Genomic DNA, 20,236 nt, shown 5'->3' with positions numbered 1-20,236 from the left:
CACTATTTTTCATATCTCTGATTGTACACAAAGTATATTCATACCAACTCGTGTCTTCATACCTGTACTTTGGATAATAATGATCATCACATTCCACCATCATTAATAACCCTATGGTCCCTCCCTTCCCCTCCAACCCCTCTGCCTTATCTAGAGTTCCTCTATTCCTCCCATGCTCCCCTTCCCTATCCCACTATGAATCAGCCTCCTTATATCACAGAAAACATTCGGTATTTGGTTTTTTTGGGATTGCCTAACTTCACTTAGCATTATCTTCTCTTGACTCCATCCATTTACCTGCAAATCCTTTTTATTTTTTTTTATTTTTTAATATTTTATTTTTTTAGTTGTACACAATATCTTTATTTATTTATTTTTTTATGTGGTGCTGAGGATCGAACCCAGGGCCTTGCATGTGCTAGGCGAGTGCTCTACTGCTGAGCCACAACCCCAGCCCTCCTTTTTATTTTTTATTATGAGACAGGGTCTCACTAAGTTGCTTAGAGCCTTGCTAAATTGCTGAGGTTGGCTTTGAACTTACAATACTCCTGTCTCAGCCCCAAATTGCTGAGATTACAAGCCTGTGCTACCACAATGGGTTTTTGAAAAATTATTTCTGGTTTTCATTTGACCTATTTAAAATTTGAAACATAGATCCGTTTCAAATTATTTCTGGGTTTCAAAATAAAGGATCTTCAGCCTCTAAATCTATTAATTTTTCTTTTCTTTTAATCTTTTCTGGTTTGCAAACAAAAGTTAACCATAGACAGTCTTTAGTATATCTATGATATCCAAAAATTATGGCAACCTGAACATAAACTTGTATTTTATCATTCTATAAATATTTTCTGAACCATAGAGCTGTCACTTTAAGGAGATCTAAATGAAAAAAGAAAATGCAGATTATACAATGTTTGGAAGGAAATTTCTCACATTTTTTTGTAACCTAGCTATCTACTATTTAATGTGTATATCATCAATGGAATATCTACTATCACTAACATGGTATTTTTTTATTCAATAAAGAGGAATCGGTAATTTTGGGTGGCAACTGTATTACTAATTGGAGAATAGATTTTAAGAAGAATGGAGCAAACATAAATACACTAAAATCCACATTACCACAGATTGTGAGGGAAGGGGCAGTGGACAGAAAAGTCGGGGATGCTGATGTTTCTGCCTTTTAGGTACCCTATATGTAATTTTGGCTTATCTTACTAGAGTTATTATGAGAGTCACTGTACTTTGGATAATAATTGATTTCTGTTCAAACAGGTCTCAGTTTGTCCAGAGTGTTATTGCCCAGTGTCTGGTGGAACTCTCCTCTGCTAGAAGCACTTTTAGATTCACTATTCAAGATCAGGATAGTAAAGTGTACATCTTGGTAAGAAATCATTCTCTCCAGTTTTTTTGTAGCCTAGTAATCCAAGATCTCAGAAAATTTCTCTTTTGTTTTTATTTTTTCTTAGTTCATAGGTCTAGAAGTTAAGTGATCAAGAATTGAATATTTAATATCAGCTTAATTCATAAGTCAACCTTCCTTAACTTTATGACAAATGATTGGGTATTTCCATGTATTAGGTTCTAGGGATACAAAAGGAAAGAAAACCTAATTCCTGCCCGTAAGTAGCTCAGACACAAAATAAGGGTTTTCACTCTGTTTTTAATGGTCAGTATAACACCATTCTGTCTGTATTTCTTTTTCTTTCTATTTGATACTTTTTTTCCCTTACTGGGCTATTTGATACTCTTAACTTTAAAATATGTTTTATTGCTTCTGTTATTTTTTAATTACCTCTGACATCTTGATGTTTGAGAAAGTGGCAAGTTTGGGAGAAAAGGCTCTGTGGTTAGGACTCATCCCTTACGTATACCACAAGGGTCTAATATTACACTACCTCTATTAAAAATAATGCTTTGCAGAAATGAATCTGGGGCATTTATCTGAAAACCAAAGCATCATGGACCAAGTCTCCTCTGTCTGTACATCTGTTTTATTCAACCAGTTAATATACATGAAACACTTCTTATTTGAAAGGCACTGTTCTAGGTGCTTAAGGTAGAACAAGAATGCCTTGGCCTGGGGTAGAGTTATGTATGGTTTTGCTGCTGGCCATCCATTTTTGGCAACTCTGTGCTTCTCTATTTCCAGAGAACTTCTGTGGCAGGCTAATATATTTTCCAACTTCAGTTGATATTAAATCATAAATACATAAATAACAACGTAATGGTAACTTCATAGTCAAAGTCTGAACACAGGTTTAGTTTTCTTTTCTTGTAAGATTTTTAAGTTGAACATCAGGAGTAGGAACTTTAAAATTTTTCTAATAGATATTTAAATTTTTAAAAATTTCCTTTTTATGGAAATAATACATTCTTGAAACACATTGAGACAACATGAAGAACATAAAGAAATGTTAGCTTCCCCATTTGCCCCTCTCCTCCCCATCACATAGTGCTTTCTAGAGGTAATTTATCTTAATAGTCTGATGTGTGAATGTTAATATTTTTCTATCCATATACAACTTTTGTTTATGAAAGTGAAACAGTATGACATGATCAGAATTTTTTTGTAACATGCTTTCTTCTCATATCAATAGATCATTAAGGGTGATTTTTTGTTAGTGTTAGTGTAGGTTTTACTCTTTAATGACTGAGTTCCATTGTACAATTATAAAAGACATGCTACAAAAAATCTTTGCACATGCATTTTAGTGCTTCTTTAGAAATGAATCTTTCTACTCTAATACAGCATTGGATTTGTATGATATAAACTCAGATGGTAATCACCTTGTAAAACATTGCACTATTATTGTTCTTTTACAATGGATGTTCTTGGTGCCCCACTCAGATCTGGTTGACTGGGTTGCTACACCCGTTCCCAGCTGCTGACAGTGTTGGATGCCAATAGTTCATAGATGTTCCCTTTTCCAGAAACTTGCCTTGGATAATGATGTTGACTTCCTGAGGAGGTTTCCTTTTCTTACTGCCCCATACCCATTCCTGCCCCGGTCAGTCTGTCAGTGATTTGAATCTGGGCCACAAAAAGCTGAGGCCTTGGCCTCAAGGTGGGGCCAATTTTGTAGGTATAATTCAAGCTCAGGATCTCCCCATGGGATCAGGCTGAAGCCCAACTCCTGCTGAGCTTGCATTCTGCATCCTTGCAGGTCTTTCCCTCATATTTTCCTGTTCTCCTGAAAGTATCTCAGTGAATCACATATCTCTGCATCCCCAAACACTCCTCCATTAGCACATAGGGAATACTCATTCCAAACCCATTCTGAGATGGATGTTACCAATCTCTTCACAATATTTTTTTTTAATCTAATCTCATAGGTAAAATATAGTGGCATTGAAATTTTGCATTTCCTTATTATTAGTGCTATTGACGTTTTAATTTTCATTTATTACATTCCTTGTTAATTTGGTTACTATTCTTTGCCTATTTTTATATTGGGCTATTTTTGCCGCTTACTGATTTCCAGAAGCTACATATCTATAGATTATAGATAATTACATTGTTATTTATATATTGAATATTTTCTCCTCATTAGTTGTCTTTTTTTTTTTAACTTTATGATGTTGGTTGCACTATTAAATGTCATGCTTTGAAAAGCCTACCTTATTTTGAAATTATGTGCATGGTTCCCCTCTATTTTTTTTTTTTTGAATAGGTTTTTTTTTTTTTTTTTTTTAATAGTGGCTTAAAATACAAATAGGGTGGCAATATCCTCATACGTAGATTTTTCTCTTCACACCTTTAGCTCTGGCTTTTAAACTCAGACAGTGTGGTGATTGAATCTTTGAGTTCCGACCATATCAAAAAGTTCCCCCTTTTGGAAGATACATTAAAAGCAGGCTTCAATTCTGCCTGGAATGCTATCAAGGTCCTCTACCAGCCATGCCTCAGAAGTGGAGATGAAAAGTGAGTTTTGCTTTTGTTTCCCACTCCACACTGTTTTAGCTTCTGTTGTCATGTTGGTGTTAAAAAAATTAATGAATTTAATGGTACTATACTGCTTCCCTTCTTGAAATTTCTAGGAATCATGCTGCTAAATATGCTTTTAAAGTAGATTGAGTTATTACAGATGATTCATGATAACATGCAGAAATCTTGCTTTTACTGAAAGTAATTGGTCTTGTAATCTCAGCTGTCTGTATATAGACTACAGTACTAGATTAGGCTTCAACAATCGTGAGTACTTACTGGTAAGCACTTTCCAGTCATTCAGGATACAATAATAGACATAGTCCTTGCCTCAGGAGTTGTCATTCAAAGGGGAGGAAGCAAACAATAAACAAAACCATCATCAACAAAAAAGTCAAAGGCTTATATGGTTTTTTTGTGTGTGTCCATTACTCATCTAAACTCACCTGAGCTTACAGTTCTCTTAAGAAGGGGGTGGTATGTTATTCTGGTAAAAAAATAAATTAAGATAAGGAAGCAGTGAAGTGTTAGATGGGTATAGGCCATTGTCATTTTATATTGAAAAGTCAGGGACAGTTCCTCAGGAAAAAAATGATATTTAAGTGGAAAATCTGAAGGATGTGAAATGGTGAGCCATAGCCGAGGGTAGAGTGTTCCTAGTGAAGGTGTTACAGAGTGAGGGCCTTCCAAGAAACTGAGGCAACTCGAAGACCCTCTCATCAAACCCTGATTACTCATCAAACCCTGATTCTTGTAATCAAGTCAGCAAGATTTCAGACATGTTGCTTAGAGTAACAGGAATAAGTTTATTGAAGGCATAGGAAAAGGGAAAGGGGACACTCTCAAGGGAGAAAATGGGTCCTCTAAGAGAGGAGAGGGACCACATGCTTCTCCTGTACTCCAATTTTATTGGGGATCCCAGAGAAGTTTCCAGGGAGTCCCACCCAGGACGACCTTTTGACTTTTGACTAACAGCAACAGGACATCAGACTTTCAAGTACCCATTGCTATGGCAACTCTAGGTCACCTTGGGCCATACTGACTGGTTCTAACTGGATTCTCAACCAGGAGGAACTATCCTGTCTCCTAGAGTTTCAGGATCTGATCACAAAAGTCTGGGTTCCTCCCATCAACATCATCTTGGGTCTGCATATTTCTTGCAGTTAACAGGTAGTTTGCTGAGGAATGTGACATATCCTATGCACTTAAGCCAGGCTGGACTGCAGGTAAATTACTTCTTGGAAAAGAAAGCATGTGGGGTAAGCACAGTGGGCCCGTTTTATAGAATTATTCTCTTAACCTTGTGTTCCCACCATCCTTATCTGTCTGTTCCTTAACAAAGGAAACAGCAAGTATTTTATTGGATGGATTGAAAGTTTATACTTGTTCTGTATTCTCAGATGGGTTTATCAAATTTCTGCTAGGAACAGAAAGATCCCAGTTTTTTTTCTGGGAAATAAATAAGACATTTAAAACAATTACTGCTTTTCTTTCATCTTTTTTTTTTTTTTAATTAAGCAAGCAGTGCAAATCATAAGAGATTCAAATACTGAGAGACATGTAAACCAAAATGTGAAGTTCTTCATCATATGCCTCTCCAGATGTAAACTGTTCTGCAGTCTTCCACATTGCTTACTATTCATTTTGCGTCTTAACAAAATCTAAATGATACATATGTTTTTTAAAAGAGCAAAACACTTTCTCTTGGAGATTCTTTACATATCAAGGCTTGACATTTTATGAAATGAGTATACTATAAATCACTTGACCATTTTACTATTGATTACTTTTTGCTGTTATAATTAGTGTTGGACTATGTACTGTTGTATATTTGTTTTATGATTATATGTAGGTTTTTTTATAAGAGGGTTTTATAGAGGTACAATTGTTGGGTCAAAAGGTGTGCACATTTAAAATTTTTATAGATAATCTCAAGTTGTTTTGTAAAATGACAATGCAAATTTATAATCCCTCCTAATATTTTCTTAAATGCCCATTTCCATACCCTCTTATCATTTAGGTTTTTCCCTATCTGATGCCAATCTTAATGAAACAGATTTAATCTACTCTCTTTGTGGTATTGAGGTACACTCAGAGAATATGATTTGTGTTCTATGCTTTTGAGACTTTTTGGGTGGCCTAAGACGTTAACTTTTAAACTGTTTATTAATTATATTTTCTGTTGGTGTGTGTATGTGTGTGTATGTGTGTGCACATGCCATAATGTAGATTTATATAGTCAATTTTATTAAATCCTTTATATTCATCTTTACTACTTATTTGAAATGTAGACTTTTGAAAAGGTATGTTAAATTTTACACTGATTATGGAAGTCATTTTCTTCTGGTTTTTATATGTTTTTGTATTTTTTCTTTTGAAGTTAACTTAATAGATATTAAAGGTTTGAAATGCTACAGTTTAACTAACTGATTGTATATTTTGTCAATAGAAAATTTTGTTCCTTTTCCATTCAATGCAAAGTTCTTTCGTTTAATTTGCTTTGTGTTAATACTGCTATATTTAATTTTAAAGAGATTATTGACTTGTTATAATTTTTTTGCATTTCTTTATTTTCACCTGTTTTATGTCATTTTATCTTAGGTACATGTTTCATTATTATATGCTTTGTGAACTGCATGTAGCTGGACATTTTAAAACTCCAATGTGATTGCCTCTTTATCTTAATAGTGAATTTAATTATTTCACAATTATTGTGATTATTGAGATAATTGCACATGGTATGCTAAGGGGTCATTTCCTTCCCCTGATGATTTGGAAATAAAAAGTAATTCCAAAATTATTTTTAATGGTTAATTTTAAAATTTTAATATACTTTACTATTTATATTTAGATTTAATATCCCTACTTTTCACTAGAACAAGAAGGACGTAAAGTTTCACATTTCTCCTCTGGCTTACTCCCTTCCCTACTCCCTTCCCTATGTCAACATCATCTGTGATTCTAATGAAGGGGACTGCATTTCTTCCTTCCTCTTTTCTAAGCCAAAGTCCTGTACCATATTTTTATAAAAGTATGTAATGTTATTTTATGTATTTTAACATGATTTATAAATGATACTAAACTCCCATCTTTCTGCAATTTGTTTTTTCATTCAATATTTTTTGTTTCATTTTTTAATTTGATCAAGTATATTCTTCAATACATCTTTTAAACTTGGATTATAGTTAGTCCTTGAATATCTGAAAATTTCTTTTTTTTTCTTTTTTAGAGAGAGTGAGAGAGGAGAGAGAGAGAAAGAAAGAGAGAGAGAGAGAGAGAGAGAGGATTTTTAACATTTTTTTTTTTTTTTAGTTCTCGGCGGACACAACATCTTTGTTGGTATGTGGTGCTGAGGATCGAACCCGCGCCGCACGCATGCCAGGCGAGCGCGCTACTGCTTGAGCCACATCCCCAGCCCTAAAAATTTCTTATACTTATTCTGACTTTGATGGTCTTCAGGATTTTCTCTGTATCTTTGATTTTCCTTTCTTTCTTTCTTATTTTTTTTCTTTCTCTCTCGGGTACTAGGGATTGAACTCAGGGGCACTGGACCACTGAGCCACATCCCCAGCCCTATTTTGTATTTTATTTAGAGACAGGGTCTCACTGAGTTGCTTAGTGCCTTGCTTTGCTGACGCTGGCTTTGAACTCTCAATCCTCCTGCCTCAGCTTCCTGAGCTGCTTGGATTATACGCGTGTACCATCACATGTGGCTTATCTTTGGTGTTCTAGGATTTTATAAAGATGTGTCTAAATGTGAATGTTTGCTCAAAATTTTCTCATATCTATTTTTAAAGATACAATATGCTTTCAATCTCTGTAAGAATAGTAATTATACTTAAATTCCTCTGTTTTCTCTATTAACTTTTTTCCCTTGGGTGTTAGCTCTTTTTGAAAACAGAGATTGAGTTTAATGCTTCTTTTTTCATAGCATTGCTCTTCCCAAATGTTTGATGGGTTGACTAGAATTCTTGCACAAGGGTTTGAGCTCCATGCCAGCTAGGACCGTGTCTGTCCTGCTCACCATGAATATTTGTTAAATAATTCAAAACATACAATTTGTGTTTATATAGTGGTACCTGATATTCTACTTATTCTCATATTTGATAATTATAATTCAGCTGTTGATGACTATGAGTTCTTGGTAGCATAGCCTGTGCTTATGGATTAGTGAAAGATAACTCAAAGGATTTGCTGGTCTGGACTTATCTTTTTTCAACTTTTGGAATTAAGAAAAAGGAGGTAGTCACAGATTCAGTTATGGTGATAAATCTTATATTAATTATATGTAGGATCTTTATACTTCCTTTCTTAAGGAGTATTAAAGGAACTTGGTGTACTTGGACCATATTTACTCATTCTGAACCAATTCCTATGATGCTAGAAATAGAGCGACATTAGTCAGTTGTGTTCTGTATTCCATTAGGAGACTTTTTTTTTTTTTCAACTCCACGTGTCTTGGAAACAAGTTAGTGTCTAATGAATGAGTTTACCTATTTATAAAACTACTTTTGTTGTGCTTTTCCTCCTGCTACTTTTTGGCTCTGTGTGCCCCAAGGTAGGAAGAAAATTTTTCCAGTTGGATAAACGTGCTGTGAGTTATTTACTTTTGTCTTTTAAAGATATTAGTGTCTTCCTTTCTGGGGCATGACTGAGCAAACTTTGGACCCGTGGTATATTTTTGATTCATGGGGTGGTACATTAACTATTTTAGTCCAATTGGCTAGAATTTTTTTCTAGTGGAAGTGTGGATTGCCAGATGGTCGTCTAAATAAGGAAAATAGCAAATGTAACTATGGTTTTATTTCCTTGAGCACTCACAAAAAAGTGGCATATAATATTTTTAGAGTGTTCTTTCTAGCAATCTTGCTCAACATTTTGAAGTATATTGTGTTTTTTTTTTATCCCTTCCTTTCTTACTTCAGCCAGTGTTTCACATCTTAGTGAAACCAATGGTTTACTGTTTCATGTTTTATATTGGCAAAATAATCTATCTTATATCCCACATTCTTTTGTTTGTATATCAGAATTCAGATTCTATGTATTGACTCTCTAGCTTTGGACTCTAAATTATCTTGTGAAATTCATTTCTGCCATTTTGTCAATTCACCCATGGCCTCAAATTCTAGATAGGGTAATTTTGTCCCTCAGGGAATATTTGGCAATGTCTGGAGACATTTTTGGTTATCATTACTTAGAGGATTGGCATCTAGTAAATAGATAAGATTGCTCTTAATATTATATAACACATAGGAGAACTCCCACAGCAAAGAATTTTCTGGATCAAAATGCTGAAATAGTACCAAAGTTGAGAAACCCTGCTCTGTACTGCGTCTTGAAATCAAGCTGTTTTTGCCTTCTTCTTTGTGTTATAGCCCATAATTTTCTTGAGATATATTTAGACCTGAAAATAAGAGAAATTCTAATATGGCATGAATTAAAATCTCTATAACCTCAGATGTTAACTTTATTAGAATAAACAAAATAAATGGTGAATATTATGTAAATGTTTATCATAACACTTATTTTTTTTTCTGTAAGGGAAACAATTCTTTTAACTGTAAGGGAAACAATTCTTTTAACTGTATACCCAAAAGTGGGTTTGCCAGATCATATGGGAGTTCTATTTTTAATTTCTTGAGGAATCTCTGTACATTTCCATAATAGTTACAGCATTTTGCCATTTTACCAATAGTACACACACATTTCAGTTTACTCACATCCTTGCTAACACTTGTTAGCTTCTGTTCCTTTTTTGATACTAGCCATCCTAATGGCTGTGAGGTGATATCTAATTATAGTATTAATGTGCATTTCTCTGATGGTTAATGATGTCAAGCATCTTCTCATATGTTGGTCATTTGTATATCATCTTCAGAGAAATATCTGTTCAAGTCCTTCATCCATTTTTTAAAATTTGGGTTATTAGATTTTTTATTGTGGAGTTATATAAAAGTGCTTGATATATCCTGCTTATTAATCTCTTATCAGATATATGATGTATAACTTTTTTCTTTCATTCTGTAGCTTGCCTTTTCACTCTGTTGATTGTATCCTTCAGTGTACAAAAGTTTTTAAGTTTAGTGTAGTGTCATTTATCTGTTTTTGTTGCTGCTTGTGCTTTCAGTATCATACCAAAAGAAATCATTATCAAACTCTGCTTACAGTGATGTGGCAAAGACTTCATTGCTTGAAAAACTTTGGAATAAAAAATAAATGGTTTTGACCAGATCTACAGAAATTTGTTCTTTTGTTTGATAAAAACATAAATCAAACTAAATGTTAGTTTATGATAATTTTACATCCAGCAGAATATCTAAAGACCTATTTAATAATTTTGTAATCTGCTAAAGCAATGCTAATTTTTTTGAAGTATGAATATTATGCTAAAATAAGTGAATGAGTGAATCAGTAAGTAGCTGACTGAACTGATACATGTTACCCAGCCCTGAAGAACACTTTATTACGGCATCTCAAGGAACCATCTCTTCTACTTTCCACATAGGAGCCACAAGGTGACTGTCGTTGATGCATTCCAATTAGATACACTGACTTTGCAGAGTAGGTTGGACGTAAACTTCAGATATGAATGTTCAAGTCATATTTTACATATTCGGAACCTAAAGACCAAAAGGACAAATAACTTCAATTAGTCACCTTGTCAGTGATAAATTGAAGTTCCAAATTCAGTGCTTTTTCTTTGTATCGTGTAGTCTCCTACCATAAAATTTTAAGAGATCTGAAAATGTCACTTTAATTTATGTTTTCCACAAGAAAAATTTCCCTGGTAGTTTAGAAGGTGTCGGCACTGTGTCACTGCTCTCAAATATACTGCTTATTATACTATATTCAGTGAATATTTATCTATTTAGTTATGTAATATCAGTAGCAGGAACTTCAGATTTATAGGATGTTCATGTCTGATGTCATAGATTGGAATTTTAGTATACAAATGTTGGTCTTTTTTTTTTTTTCCCTCCAGTAGTCCCAGGCCTAGAACAGGAATGCATTGAATCTAAATTAATCCAAAAATATAACAAAGTCATCAGTACCTATTAGAAAATGTTAAGGCTTCTTTTGAAATCACTTTTATACACTTGCTAGTACAATATTATCACCAAAACCAACTTATTGAGAGACCACTCTTCATTATTAACCAAGTTCAGCACACATCTTCAATTATAATTGGAAAGATTCCTCCTTTAGACTATGTAATTACAGTGGTCTAATCTAAAAGTGATTTTGTTTGGAATTCCTACACTATTCATGAATCCATTTGTAATAATTAAAGAAGAGACAGGAAATAAGACCATGACATATAAAAAATATGAGCTTTTCCCCTGGAGCTTTTCCTGTGAAAAGCAGTTTATCTCTTGGGATTGCTTCCTTGAGGAGAATCTGGCTTCCTTTTTCTAATGAGAAAATGTGAAACAAGTATTGTCATGACCTGTGAAGGTAAAGAGGAGAGGGAACTGGCATTGGGTAGAAGAAGGAAGAGGAATGTGTACATGAAATTGTTTCTTCACTCTTATTCTCTAATCATCTGTGAGATATTTCTGATTCAGACTTAAAGTATTGTGTTAATGTTTCACATCTTTAGAAAGGCTTTGGTTTTAGGGTCTGGGGGTGTAGCTCAGTGGTAGAGTGCTTGCTTGAGTGAGGCCTTAGTTCAATTCTCAGCACTGAAAAAAAAAAAAAAAGAAAAAAAGAAAAAATCCAATTTCTTGGTATTACTATGTACTTGGTAATATGTTTGATTCCAAAACAGGAGAATGAAGATTTCTGCCCGACAGGAGTTTCACAGTAAAGTTAAGGCAACATAATAAGAAAAAGAAAACAAACCTAAATAAATAATTCTTTCAAAAGATCAGAATGCACATAATGCTAATAAGTTAGTCCCATAGTGCTACCATAACAAAATACCTGAAATAGGGTATTTTAAAAACAATAGAAGCTTCTCACAAATTTAGAGGCTGGAAGTCCCAAGAAAAAAGTGCCAGCAATCTCTGCTTTCAAAGTTGCTCCTTTTGCTGGGTCCTATGTGGCATATTGCACACAGTGTCCTCACATGATGAAGAGGAAGGAAGGACCTATAGCCTCCAGCCTATTATGAGACACTATTCCTATCCATGAGGGCAGAGCCCTAGGACCCTGGCATCTACTAAAGGCCCCACCTCTTAATACTTCTGCCTTGGAGATTAAGTTTCAACATGAGTTTTGGAGGAAACACAGACATTTAAGCCATGGCAGCTAAGGAAGAGATGTTCATGGCTTTTCTAATAATATATTCATTAGCTGGAGTAAAGAAAATAGAACAAAAGGTAGAAAGTACTCTGTTCCCCTCCCTTCCACTCCACCCTCTCTCTGATGAAAATTAAAAGGGATAGACAAAATGTGCCTGTGATCACATAGAGGGGCCCTTAGTAGGCTGCATCTGACAAAGGGATATGTGGCCCCTACAGGCGTTGAGGGGTGAGGGGCAGTCAACTATCTATAGAGATGCCTCCTTTTATCTCTTTAGAATATTAGGCTCCTCAAAAGGTTTGGTTGAAGGGAGGGGGCCCCAGCCATAAAGAAAAATAATATCTTTGTGATATACATTTTACCATATTATGTTTGATTCCATTGGATCAGGCAAATTTGCAACTTACTAAAACAAACACATTGTGTTATTGTTAGAATAACAATTGTTAGAATGGTCTTCACTGTTTGAGGAGGACTGAAATCTACCTCCCAGAAACTCTCAGACGGAGCTACCAAAAATAAATCTGCTGAGTCTTCAATATGACAGCTCTAAATATTCAGGTACCTTCACATGTTCTCCTAGGGTCTCGTCTCCAGGCCAATGTCCGCAGATGAATGGTTTCAAGCCTCCCCTTCCTTGCTCTTTCCTCTTGACTCCCTGGTTTTGTTTCTATCTTGATTTCTATAAGAAGATGTTGCCTTATATCTTGTCAGTTTTGCATATATATGAGGCTGTTATGGATAGGAAAGATGCTACAGCTAGGGATACATTCTACAAGGTTGTTAGAAGTAAAGGAAAGAGTGTTTTTGGTGGAACTAGACAGGAAAAGCTGGACTTCAGTAATTCATAGAATTTGGACAGTAAACAGAAAAATTTCAACTTCAGGCATTAGAGAGGGTTCTTTCATTCATTTATTAATTCAGTAAGTACTTGTTAAATGCATACTATTGTGCTAGGTATTGGGAATATAATATTGAGCTAGCAGATTCCTGATACTTTATATCATAGATCTTATTATAGTCTAGCAGAAAAGACAAATAAATGCATAGTTTGCAACCTGATCACTGCTATGACAGAGTTACATGATCCTTTGAGAATAAATTGTAGGGAGACCAACCATGTCAGGATGAGATTCTATGCAGAATTGATGCTCCACTGCTGTCTAAAGGACAAGAAAGAGGGTGTGAGGAGCACCTAAGGAGAAAGGCAATTTAAAGGGACCTAGGGTGTGAGAGAGTACAGTGAGTACAGGGATGGGAGGAAGGCCAAGGTGGCTGAAATGCAGAGAGTGGGTAGGGCTGGGAGGAGCCAGAACAACTCAAGAGTCCCTAAGGACACTTGAAAGAATTTTGTCTGTGTTTATCCCAGGAACAGTAAGAACTTACTGAACATTTTATCTAGAGAAAGGGTAAGATAGTTTAATTTATATTTCAGAAAGATTATTCTGGCAGCCATCTAGAGAACAGTTGGATATGGTACATCAGATAGGAAGCTATTACAGTAGCCCAAGAGAAATGATTATAGTTTGGACTTGGGTGATGGTAGCAGAGATAGATGTGAGACATACTTAGTAAGTAAAATTGCAGTGCTTGGTGATTGATTGGATCTGGGGAATAACTACTATATATGGGATAGATAACATTGCAAGAAAATCAAGTTTTGGTTTAAGATCATGAAGTTCAGTTTTATATATGTTGAGTCTGAGGTACATTTGAGTCATTCCAGAAGAAATAACAAATTGAAATATAATATACAGACCTAGGACTTGGATGAAAATTTTGGGCTGAATTTATAAACCTGTGACCATCTGCATCTTTGGTCATAATTGAAAGCAAAGTCAAAATTCAAGCCATGGGTAAGGTTGTTTAGGAAAAAAGAATGAAAGATTGAATGGTAAAGAACTCCCACATTTACAGGCCAGATAAAGGAGAATAAATCTGGAAAGGAGATGAAGGAATGGCTAGGGAGGTAGGAGGAAAGCAACAAAATATTATTTCATATAAGCTAAGGGAAGAAAATGCTTATAGGAAGAAGTAGTTCAGGCAAGACATTGAATTTAAAATGTGCATTGGATTTAGATTATGAAAGTCATTAGTGACTTGAGCAGGTATTGTCTTGTAGGTGACTGGACTGGAAGTTGGATTGGAATGTTGAGCAGTGAGTGAGAAATAATGTGACAGAGAAGAAAACCAATACAGGCAGCTATTTCAAGAAGATTGACTGCACTGGGCAGGGTGGTGTATGCCTATAATGCCAGCAGCTGGGGAAGCTGAGGGAGGATCACAAGTTCAAAGTCAGCCTCAGCAACTTAGTAAGGCGCTAAGCAAATCAGCAAGACTCTATCTCTAAATTTTCTTACAAAGAACTGGGGATGTGGCTCAGTGGTTAAGTGCCCTTGGGTTCAATCCCTGGTACAAAGGAAAAAAAAAATAGAAGAAAAAGAAGAGGAAGAGGAAGAGGAAGAAGGAGGAGGAAGGAGGAAGAAGAAGAAGAAGGAGGAGGAGGAGGAGGAGGAAGGAAGAAGGAAGAAGGAAGAAAAAGAAGAAAAAAGAAGAAAGAAGAAGAAGACTGTGAAGGGCAGGAGAGTGAGAAAAGGGGCAGACTGTGAAGGGCAGGAGAGTGAGAAAAGGGGCAGGAACTGATTGAAGGTAAGTGGAGTTAGGCTCTAATGAGTAAATAAAAGGCCAATATGGAGTCTCCTGTTGAGAAGAGTTTGACTACACAAGAGAAAGAAGGGATGACTGATGACTAATGAGGCAGGAATCTCTGATGAGTTATAAGGGGCTCAAGCTCTTGTGGAGCAGCTTGCCTTAGGAGCAGCAATGGCTTCCCTTTTTTAACAAAGTAAGAAGATCAGAATTGGAGAGGTTCCCATATTAGGTTTTAGAGAAGATGAAAAACATGTCTAATGATGGCTTCTATTTTATCTGTAAAATAGGAGCCAAGGGGGGAAAGGCACAAGAGAGAAAGGGATGGGGGTAACGATCACAAGTTTGGGGAGAATGGAAAATTGTAATGGTCATTTGGAGAGGAGTGAGAACCCCAAGGATGTGTGGGATTTGTAGACACTGTCCACCTGAGGCTTGTGATCATGATTTATAGCCATGTTAAGCTTTCTTACACTGCGGCTTTCCCCAGTTTATCATCTACCTAGTGCCAGCATACAGAAAGCAGATAGTTGGGTTCATCAGAGTTAAAGTTTTGTTGTCTCCTTGCAAAGAGTATTGTGTTACTCTTGTGTTATTAAAATGATAGGCTCTAGAAACTATGTGGGCTATTTTAATGAATATTAAGGGTTGGAAAGGGACTGTAGCTTCTAATTACTTACTGAAACTTAGCTGTGGCTGAGGAGAAAGCTTTTAATTTTATCTCTGAGGCTTCTCAAAATGTTATTTTTAAAAATACCAAATATTATTGATGGGAAATGATCTCTTTAAGATATATTAACGAAAACTCAAGTACCTTAATGGAGTTTTAGCAGCTATTCAACTGTATACCTAACATTAATTTTCTTCAACATTTTCCATATGATTTTTGTGATCTTATTCTGTAAGGAAATGTATTAGACTCATGGAATAATGAGTATAAAGTAAAAGGCGTGTAATCTTTAGTGTCTGCCGAATCTGACTTTGACATTCATCATGTAAAGCAACTACAATGTTCCTGATTGGTTCTGCTTTTATCACAGACATTGGGATGACAAATGAACTTTAGATTCAGAGTTCAGCTACAGTGGAGGGAAGAAATCAGTTTCTTTCATTATCACTTTAGGATTTTTAAATCCAGATAGCTGTAAGAGCCCTCCAGGTGCATGCACCTGTATTGAAAACCACTATAAATTGGGCATTTCATTATTGTTGTTTCCATTGTTAATTCTGGCTGCTACTGTAGCATCCTCTGTGGGAGCAAGTGCTTGTCTCAGGCACCAAGGCAGGGCTTCAGGCCAAAAGCCTCTAGCAATTTTGTTGGCCTCTAAGGGACAGCCTCTGCAGACTACACCATATGAAGTGCCAGAAACTTACTGTGGCCAATCTCTCTTCCAAGTCAGAGGAAAACTGTCTCTCCAATTTAAAAAAATCTAATCATTCTTAATTACCCAGGTAAATGATAGAGATATTCTCCCTGTAAAAGAATTCCCAAATTCTAAGTTCAAGCTCAAATCCTCTGATGAGCATCTCCAATTCCAGTTCCTTCTATATAAGTTGCAAGGTTGTTGTATACCTTGCCAGTCCTTTATTTAAACATATACATATTTTTACATATGCCCCCAATAAATAAATTTAGGAATATTTTGTTTTCCTTTTTCACAAAAATATATACCATAATATTTTTCATAATTTATTTGTTCATGCAACATTATGTCTTCTCAGTATGTATAGATGTATCTTATTTTAAACTGCTGTGTAATATTCCATAATGTAGGTATTTCATCAGTTAGACATTTTATTAAAATTATTTTGAATTTTTCTCTGATACTAAGAATTTTGTGGAAGCACTTGTGCCTAACTCCTTATGTACCTCTGCAGGGATTTCTTTAAAATGGATGAAAAGTAGTAGAGTTGCTATTATTGGAGTATATTTATGTTAAAATTTTAAAAATAACCTTTTGATTTTAGAATACTTTTAGATTTATAGAAAAATTGCAAAAATAATACATTTTATTCAAGTGAACCTCTCAACTGGTCTCAGTTTCCCTTCTTTTATCATCTTAAATTATTATAGCACCTTTGCCAAAACTGAGAAACCAACACTGGTAAATTGCTGTTTACTAAATTCTAGGCCTTATTCAGATTTCACTAGTCTTCCACTGGTGAAGTATTTATATCAGAAGGACTCACATCTATTTTTTCATATAATCCAACATTTGGGTTATAATCTAATATTATCCTATTATTTTGTTTGTATTTATTTTGTTGCTCAAATTGTTCTAGCCTTGGCCATTAGGAGCTATTTTAGGCCAGCTCCTGTGTCCCATTTATATATCTCCATACTTCTAATTTTTGAACACCTCCTTAAAATGTTTCAGAGACTAGAATCAGCCATTGAAGGAGCCCTGATATCTTGCTATTAAAGAATGGGAATGCTCCTTATACTTATATTTGGAATTTTTATAGGTATTGCTCAGTAACCCTTCTATAGACTTGTCTAGTTGATACTTTTATCCTCCTCACCCTTGTTTTTGTACAGGATATTATCATGTTTACTACTTTTGATCAATCTGATAGAATGTATCTTTTTTAAAGTAACTTTTCTCTGGTTACTAGTGTATCTCAACTTGGTTCAGGTGTTTGTCACTCTTTTTTTCCGGGGTGCGGGAGGGACCAGGGATTGAACTCAGGGGCACTGGACCACTGAGCCACATCTTCAGTCCTATTTTGTATTTTATTTAAAGACAGGGTCTCACTGATTTGCTTAGTGCCTTGCCGTTGCTGAGGCTGGCTTTGAACTTGCAATCCTCCTGCTTCAGCCTCCAGAGCCGCTCTTTTTTTTTTTTTTTTTTAACTATATTTCCTTCGCATCTGATATTTCCATTATTTTTCTCCTGTTAGCAACATATAATAAAGATACCTTTACTGATGAAGTGACATAACCTTGTTAATTTTATCACAGGGTTTGTTTCTAAACCAATAAGATTGAAAGGGGGGAAATTGGGAGGCATAGCTGACAGTTTTTATCCTGGGTTATTCAGGTTAACAGGGTAACAATGAAAAGTTACTGGTTGCTGTGTTTCCTGAATAAAAATGTCTTTGGGTTCACATTAGGTTTCTCTAGATAGTACGGATAGCCCACTCCCATTCTTGGGGCTGAGAATATTCTTTTGTTTTATATGGATTTTTTTCCTTGTTATAAGCTCTTTCTCCTTGAAAGTTTTTAAGGGTAAATATTGTGATGTTAATAATCTAATATTAACTTTAGAGCTATTTTGCCTCAGATCTGTGTTACATTATATCATCAAATTCCCAAAAGATCTCTGTGAGAAAAGTGCTGTATAGAATTTAAGGTTTCTTGCTCACTGAGGCACAGCTAGGCTGTAGTGCATTTTGAATTCAAGGACAGGTCTGTCTTCAAATTCCTTGGTTCTATTGGCCACATGTCCTTATCATGTCAGTATTTATAGGCTATCATCTGAAACCACTGCCTGTGAAGCAGAAATTGTGGTAGAAATGGGTTTATTTACTTAGAGCTGCTTTTGGACTCCTCAGATTTATACTATCAAGACTCCTTCATGCTCCCACTCTTTTTATCTGCCTAATGAAAGCTAAAACTTGGCCACTGCTTCTGAACCGAATTTTATTGATTTTTTTTTTAACCCCGGCCCCTTAGTCGGAAACATACCTTAATTGGCTGCCCCCAAGCCCATCTTAGTTTACTGCCATGTTATCATACACCCACAAACAGCTTCAAATCATTGTGATCCTTTTTGAGCTGATTCCCTTCCCTTTCTTTTCCAGATTTAACTCACCTGTTAAGCTTTTTGGCAAATGATTAGTTTTTTCAATATAATGTGTATTGAGCTCTCATTTATATCTCCTGCTTGATTTGCTTTCTCTGAGCTTCTTTGGACCAAATTCCAATAATTACTTCTAGACCCATCTCAACCTCTTTTCAATCATTTTTTAGTCTTTGTATGATCTACAGACTCATCTTGGTTTACCAGCCACCTTTAACCTCTTTTATGAAATCATTTGATCTGTATTTAAAATCTACTGAAACAAAACAGAACTTTAGGATGAGGGATTGCTTAGAAATACCTTGTTCTCAACAAAATTCTTAACCAAACAATTACAAATGGTTATCAATATATTCACATGATTAGTTCACTTTACATATAACTCAGCAAATGTGCTCTAGAAAGGTAGAATGAGCCTGTCTTCTTATTAAAAAAGATTGCCATGGGGCTTCATAGTGTAGTTGTGGAAATATATTTCTTGAGAGTTTGGAGGTTCTAGAGGGCAGTGCAGCTACTCTAACAGCCCTGAAGAATGGTTCTTCTCCCTGGAAGGTCATCTTCTTTCACCTAAGTGAGCTCAGCTCAAGGAGGGAGGCACATGGAACAATGAGAGAGGAAGGGGACACCAGATTAGTTGAATCAGTCATGGTGATCAACAGAGTGACAAAGGTTGCCGCCAGATCTCCCTCACATCTTAGAAGCTTGTTTCTTAAAGTTCGTAATCTTCTCTGGTGTGGAGACTTTGGCACTCTGAAATAATAGCCACAGGAATAATTCCCCCACCTGTAGTTGGAAGTGATTGTTAGGGTATTTGATGTTGAGATGACATGAAATATTTGGGGTATTTACATACTATAGGGGGGCATTTGTCATTATGTAATGGGAAGTGTATAAGAATAGAACAAAACATGGAATGCAGTTCCAGATTTTCCATTAACTATAGCTATGGCCAAGCCAAGTTATTGCCCCTTCTCTGGGCCTTAATTTCCTCATCTTTTGGAATAGATATACTCAACATTCTGTAATTCCATGACTTTGGGATACTTATAGACATTTTAAAGAATGTCTTCTCACGCTTTTTGTTTTGTTTAATTTGTCTTATAAACTGAAGGTTAAATTTTCTCTTGCTGTATTTAATGAATGTAGTACTCAGCCTCAGATTCAGTTCAACAGAAAATTCACTTAGATTTTTCCACTTAGAAATGTGGAGAATAAAAGCATAAATAATACAGAATTCTTATTTCTAGAGTCTAACTTTTTTATCTTGGAAAATGAAAACTTACGTAAAAGCTCTATATGATATGCATCCTAAGCAAGAGGTTTTCTGATTCCTTCTAATTAAGGAAAGCTTCATGGAGAAGGTAACACTTTATCTGAGAACCAACGGATAGAAAGATAATGGGCCAGGAAGTTGAAGAGAAGACAGCTTGAGCAAAGGTGCAAAGATATTTCAGAATGTATTTCCCAAAATATATTTCAAAGGACATTAATAGCTTTGTGTGGGGGGGATGCTATTTTCAATAATATTATCTTTGTATTACATTATTGTTAAGGTACTATAATTGCTACCTGTTTTTATAATTTATATTATTAAGCAAATCGTGAATTCATT

General features: G+C 35.3%; 1 protein-coding gene across 4 annotated transcripts in view; it reads left to right on the top strand.

The window, feature by feature from the left end:
- The window catches only part of UBE3D (ubiquitin protein ligase E3D), a 152,195-nt gene that overhangs the window by 33,118 nt on the left and 98,841 nt on the right, over window positions 1–20,236 (top strand). For 3 of the 4 annotated variants that reach the window (XM_081293634.1, XM_081293633.1, XM_081293635.1), the window contains exons 7-8: window positions 1,276–1,384; window positions 3,765–3,925. The exons of the other annotated variant lie outside the window; for it this stretch is intronic. In XM_081293634.1, coding sequence (XP_081149760.1) covers window positions 1,276–1,384; window positions 3,765–3,925 — 270 coding nt within the window. The remainder of the gene's footprint in view (window positions 1–1,275; window positions 1,385–3,764; window positions 3,926–20,236) is intronic. 4 annotated transcript variants of the gene reach the window in all.

This window comes from Spermophilus citellus, assembly GCF_964194105.1.
Source record: "Spermophilus citellus genome assembly, chromosome: 5".
NCBI classification, from domain to species: domain Eukaryota; kingdom Metazoa; phylum Chordata; class Mammalia; order Rodentia; family Sciuridae; genus Spermophilus; species Spermophilus citellus.
Note: the sequence above shows the minus strand (reverse complement) of the source record. Positions and strands in the feature narration are given on the sequence as shown.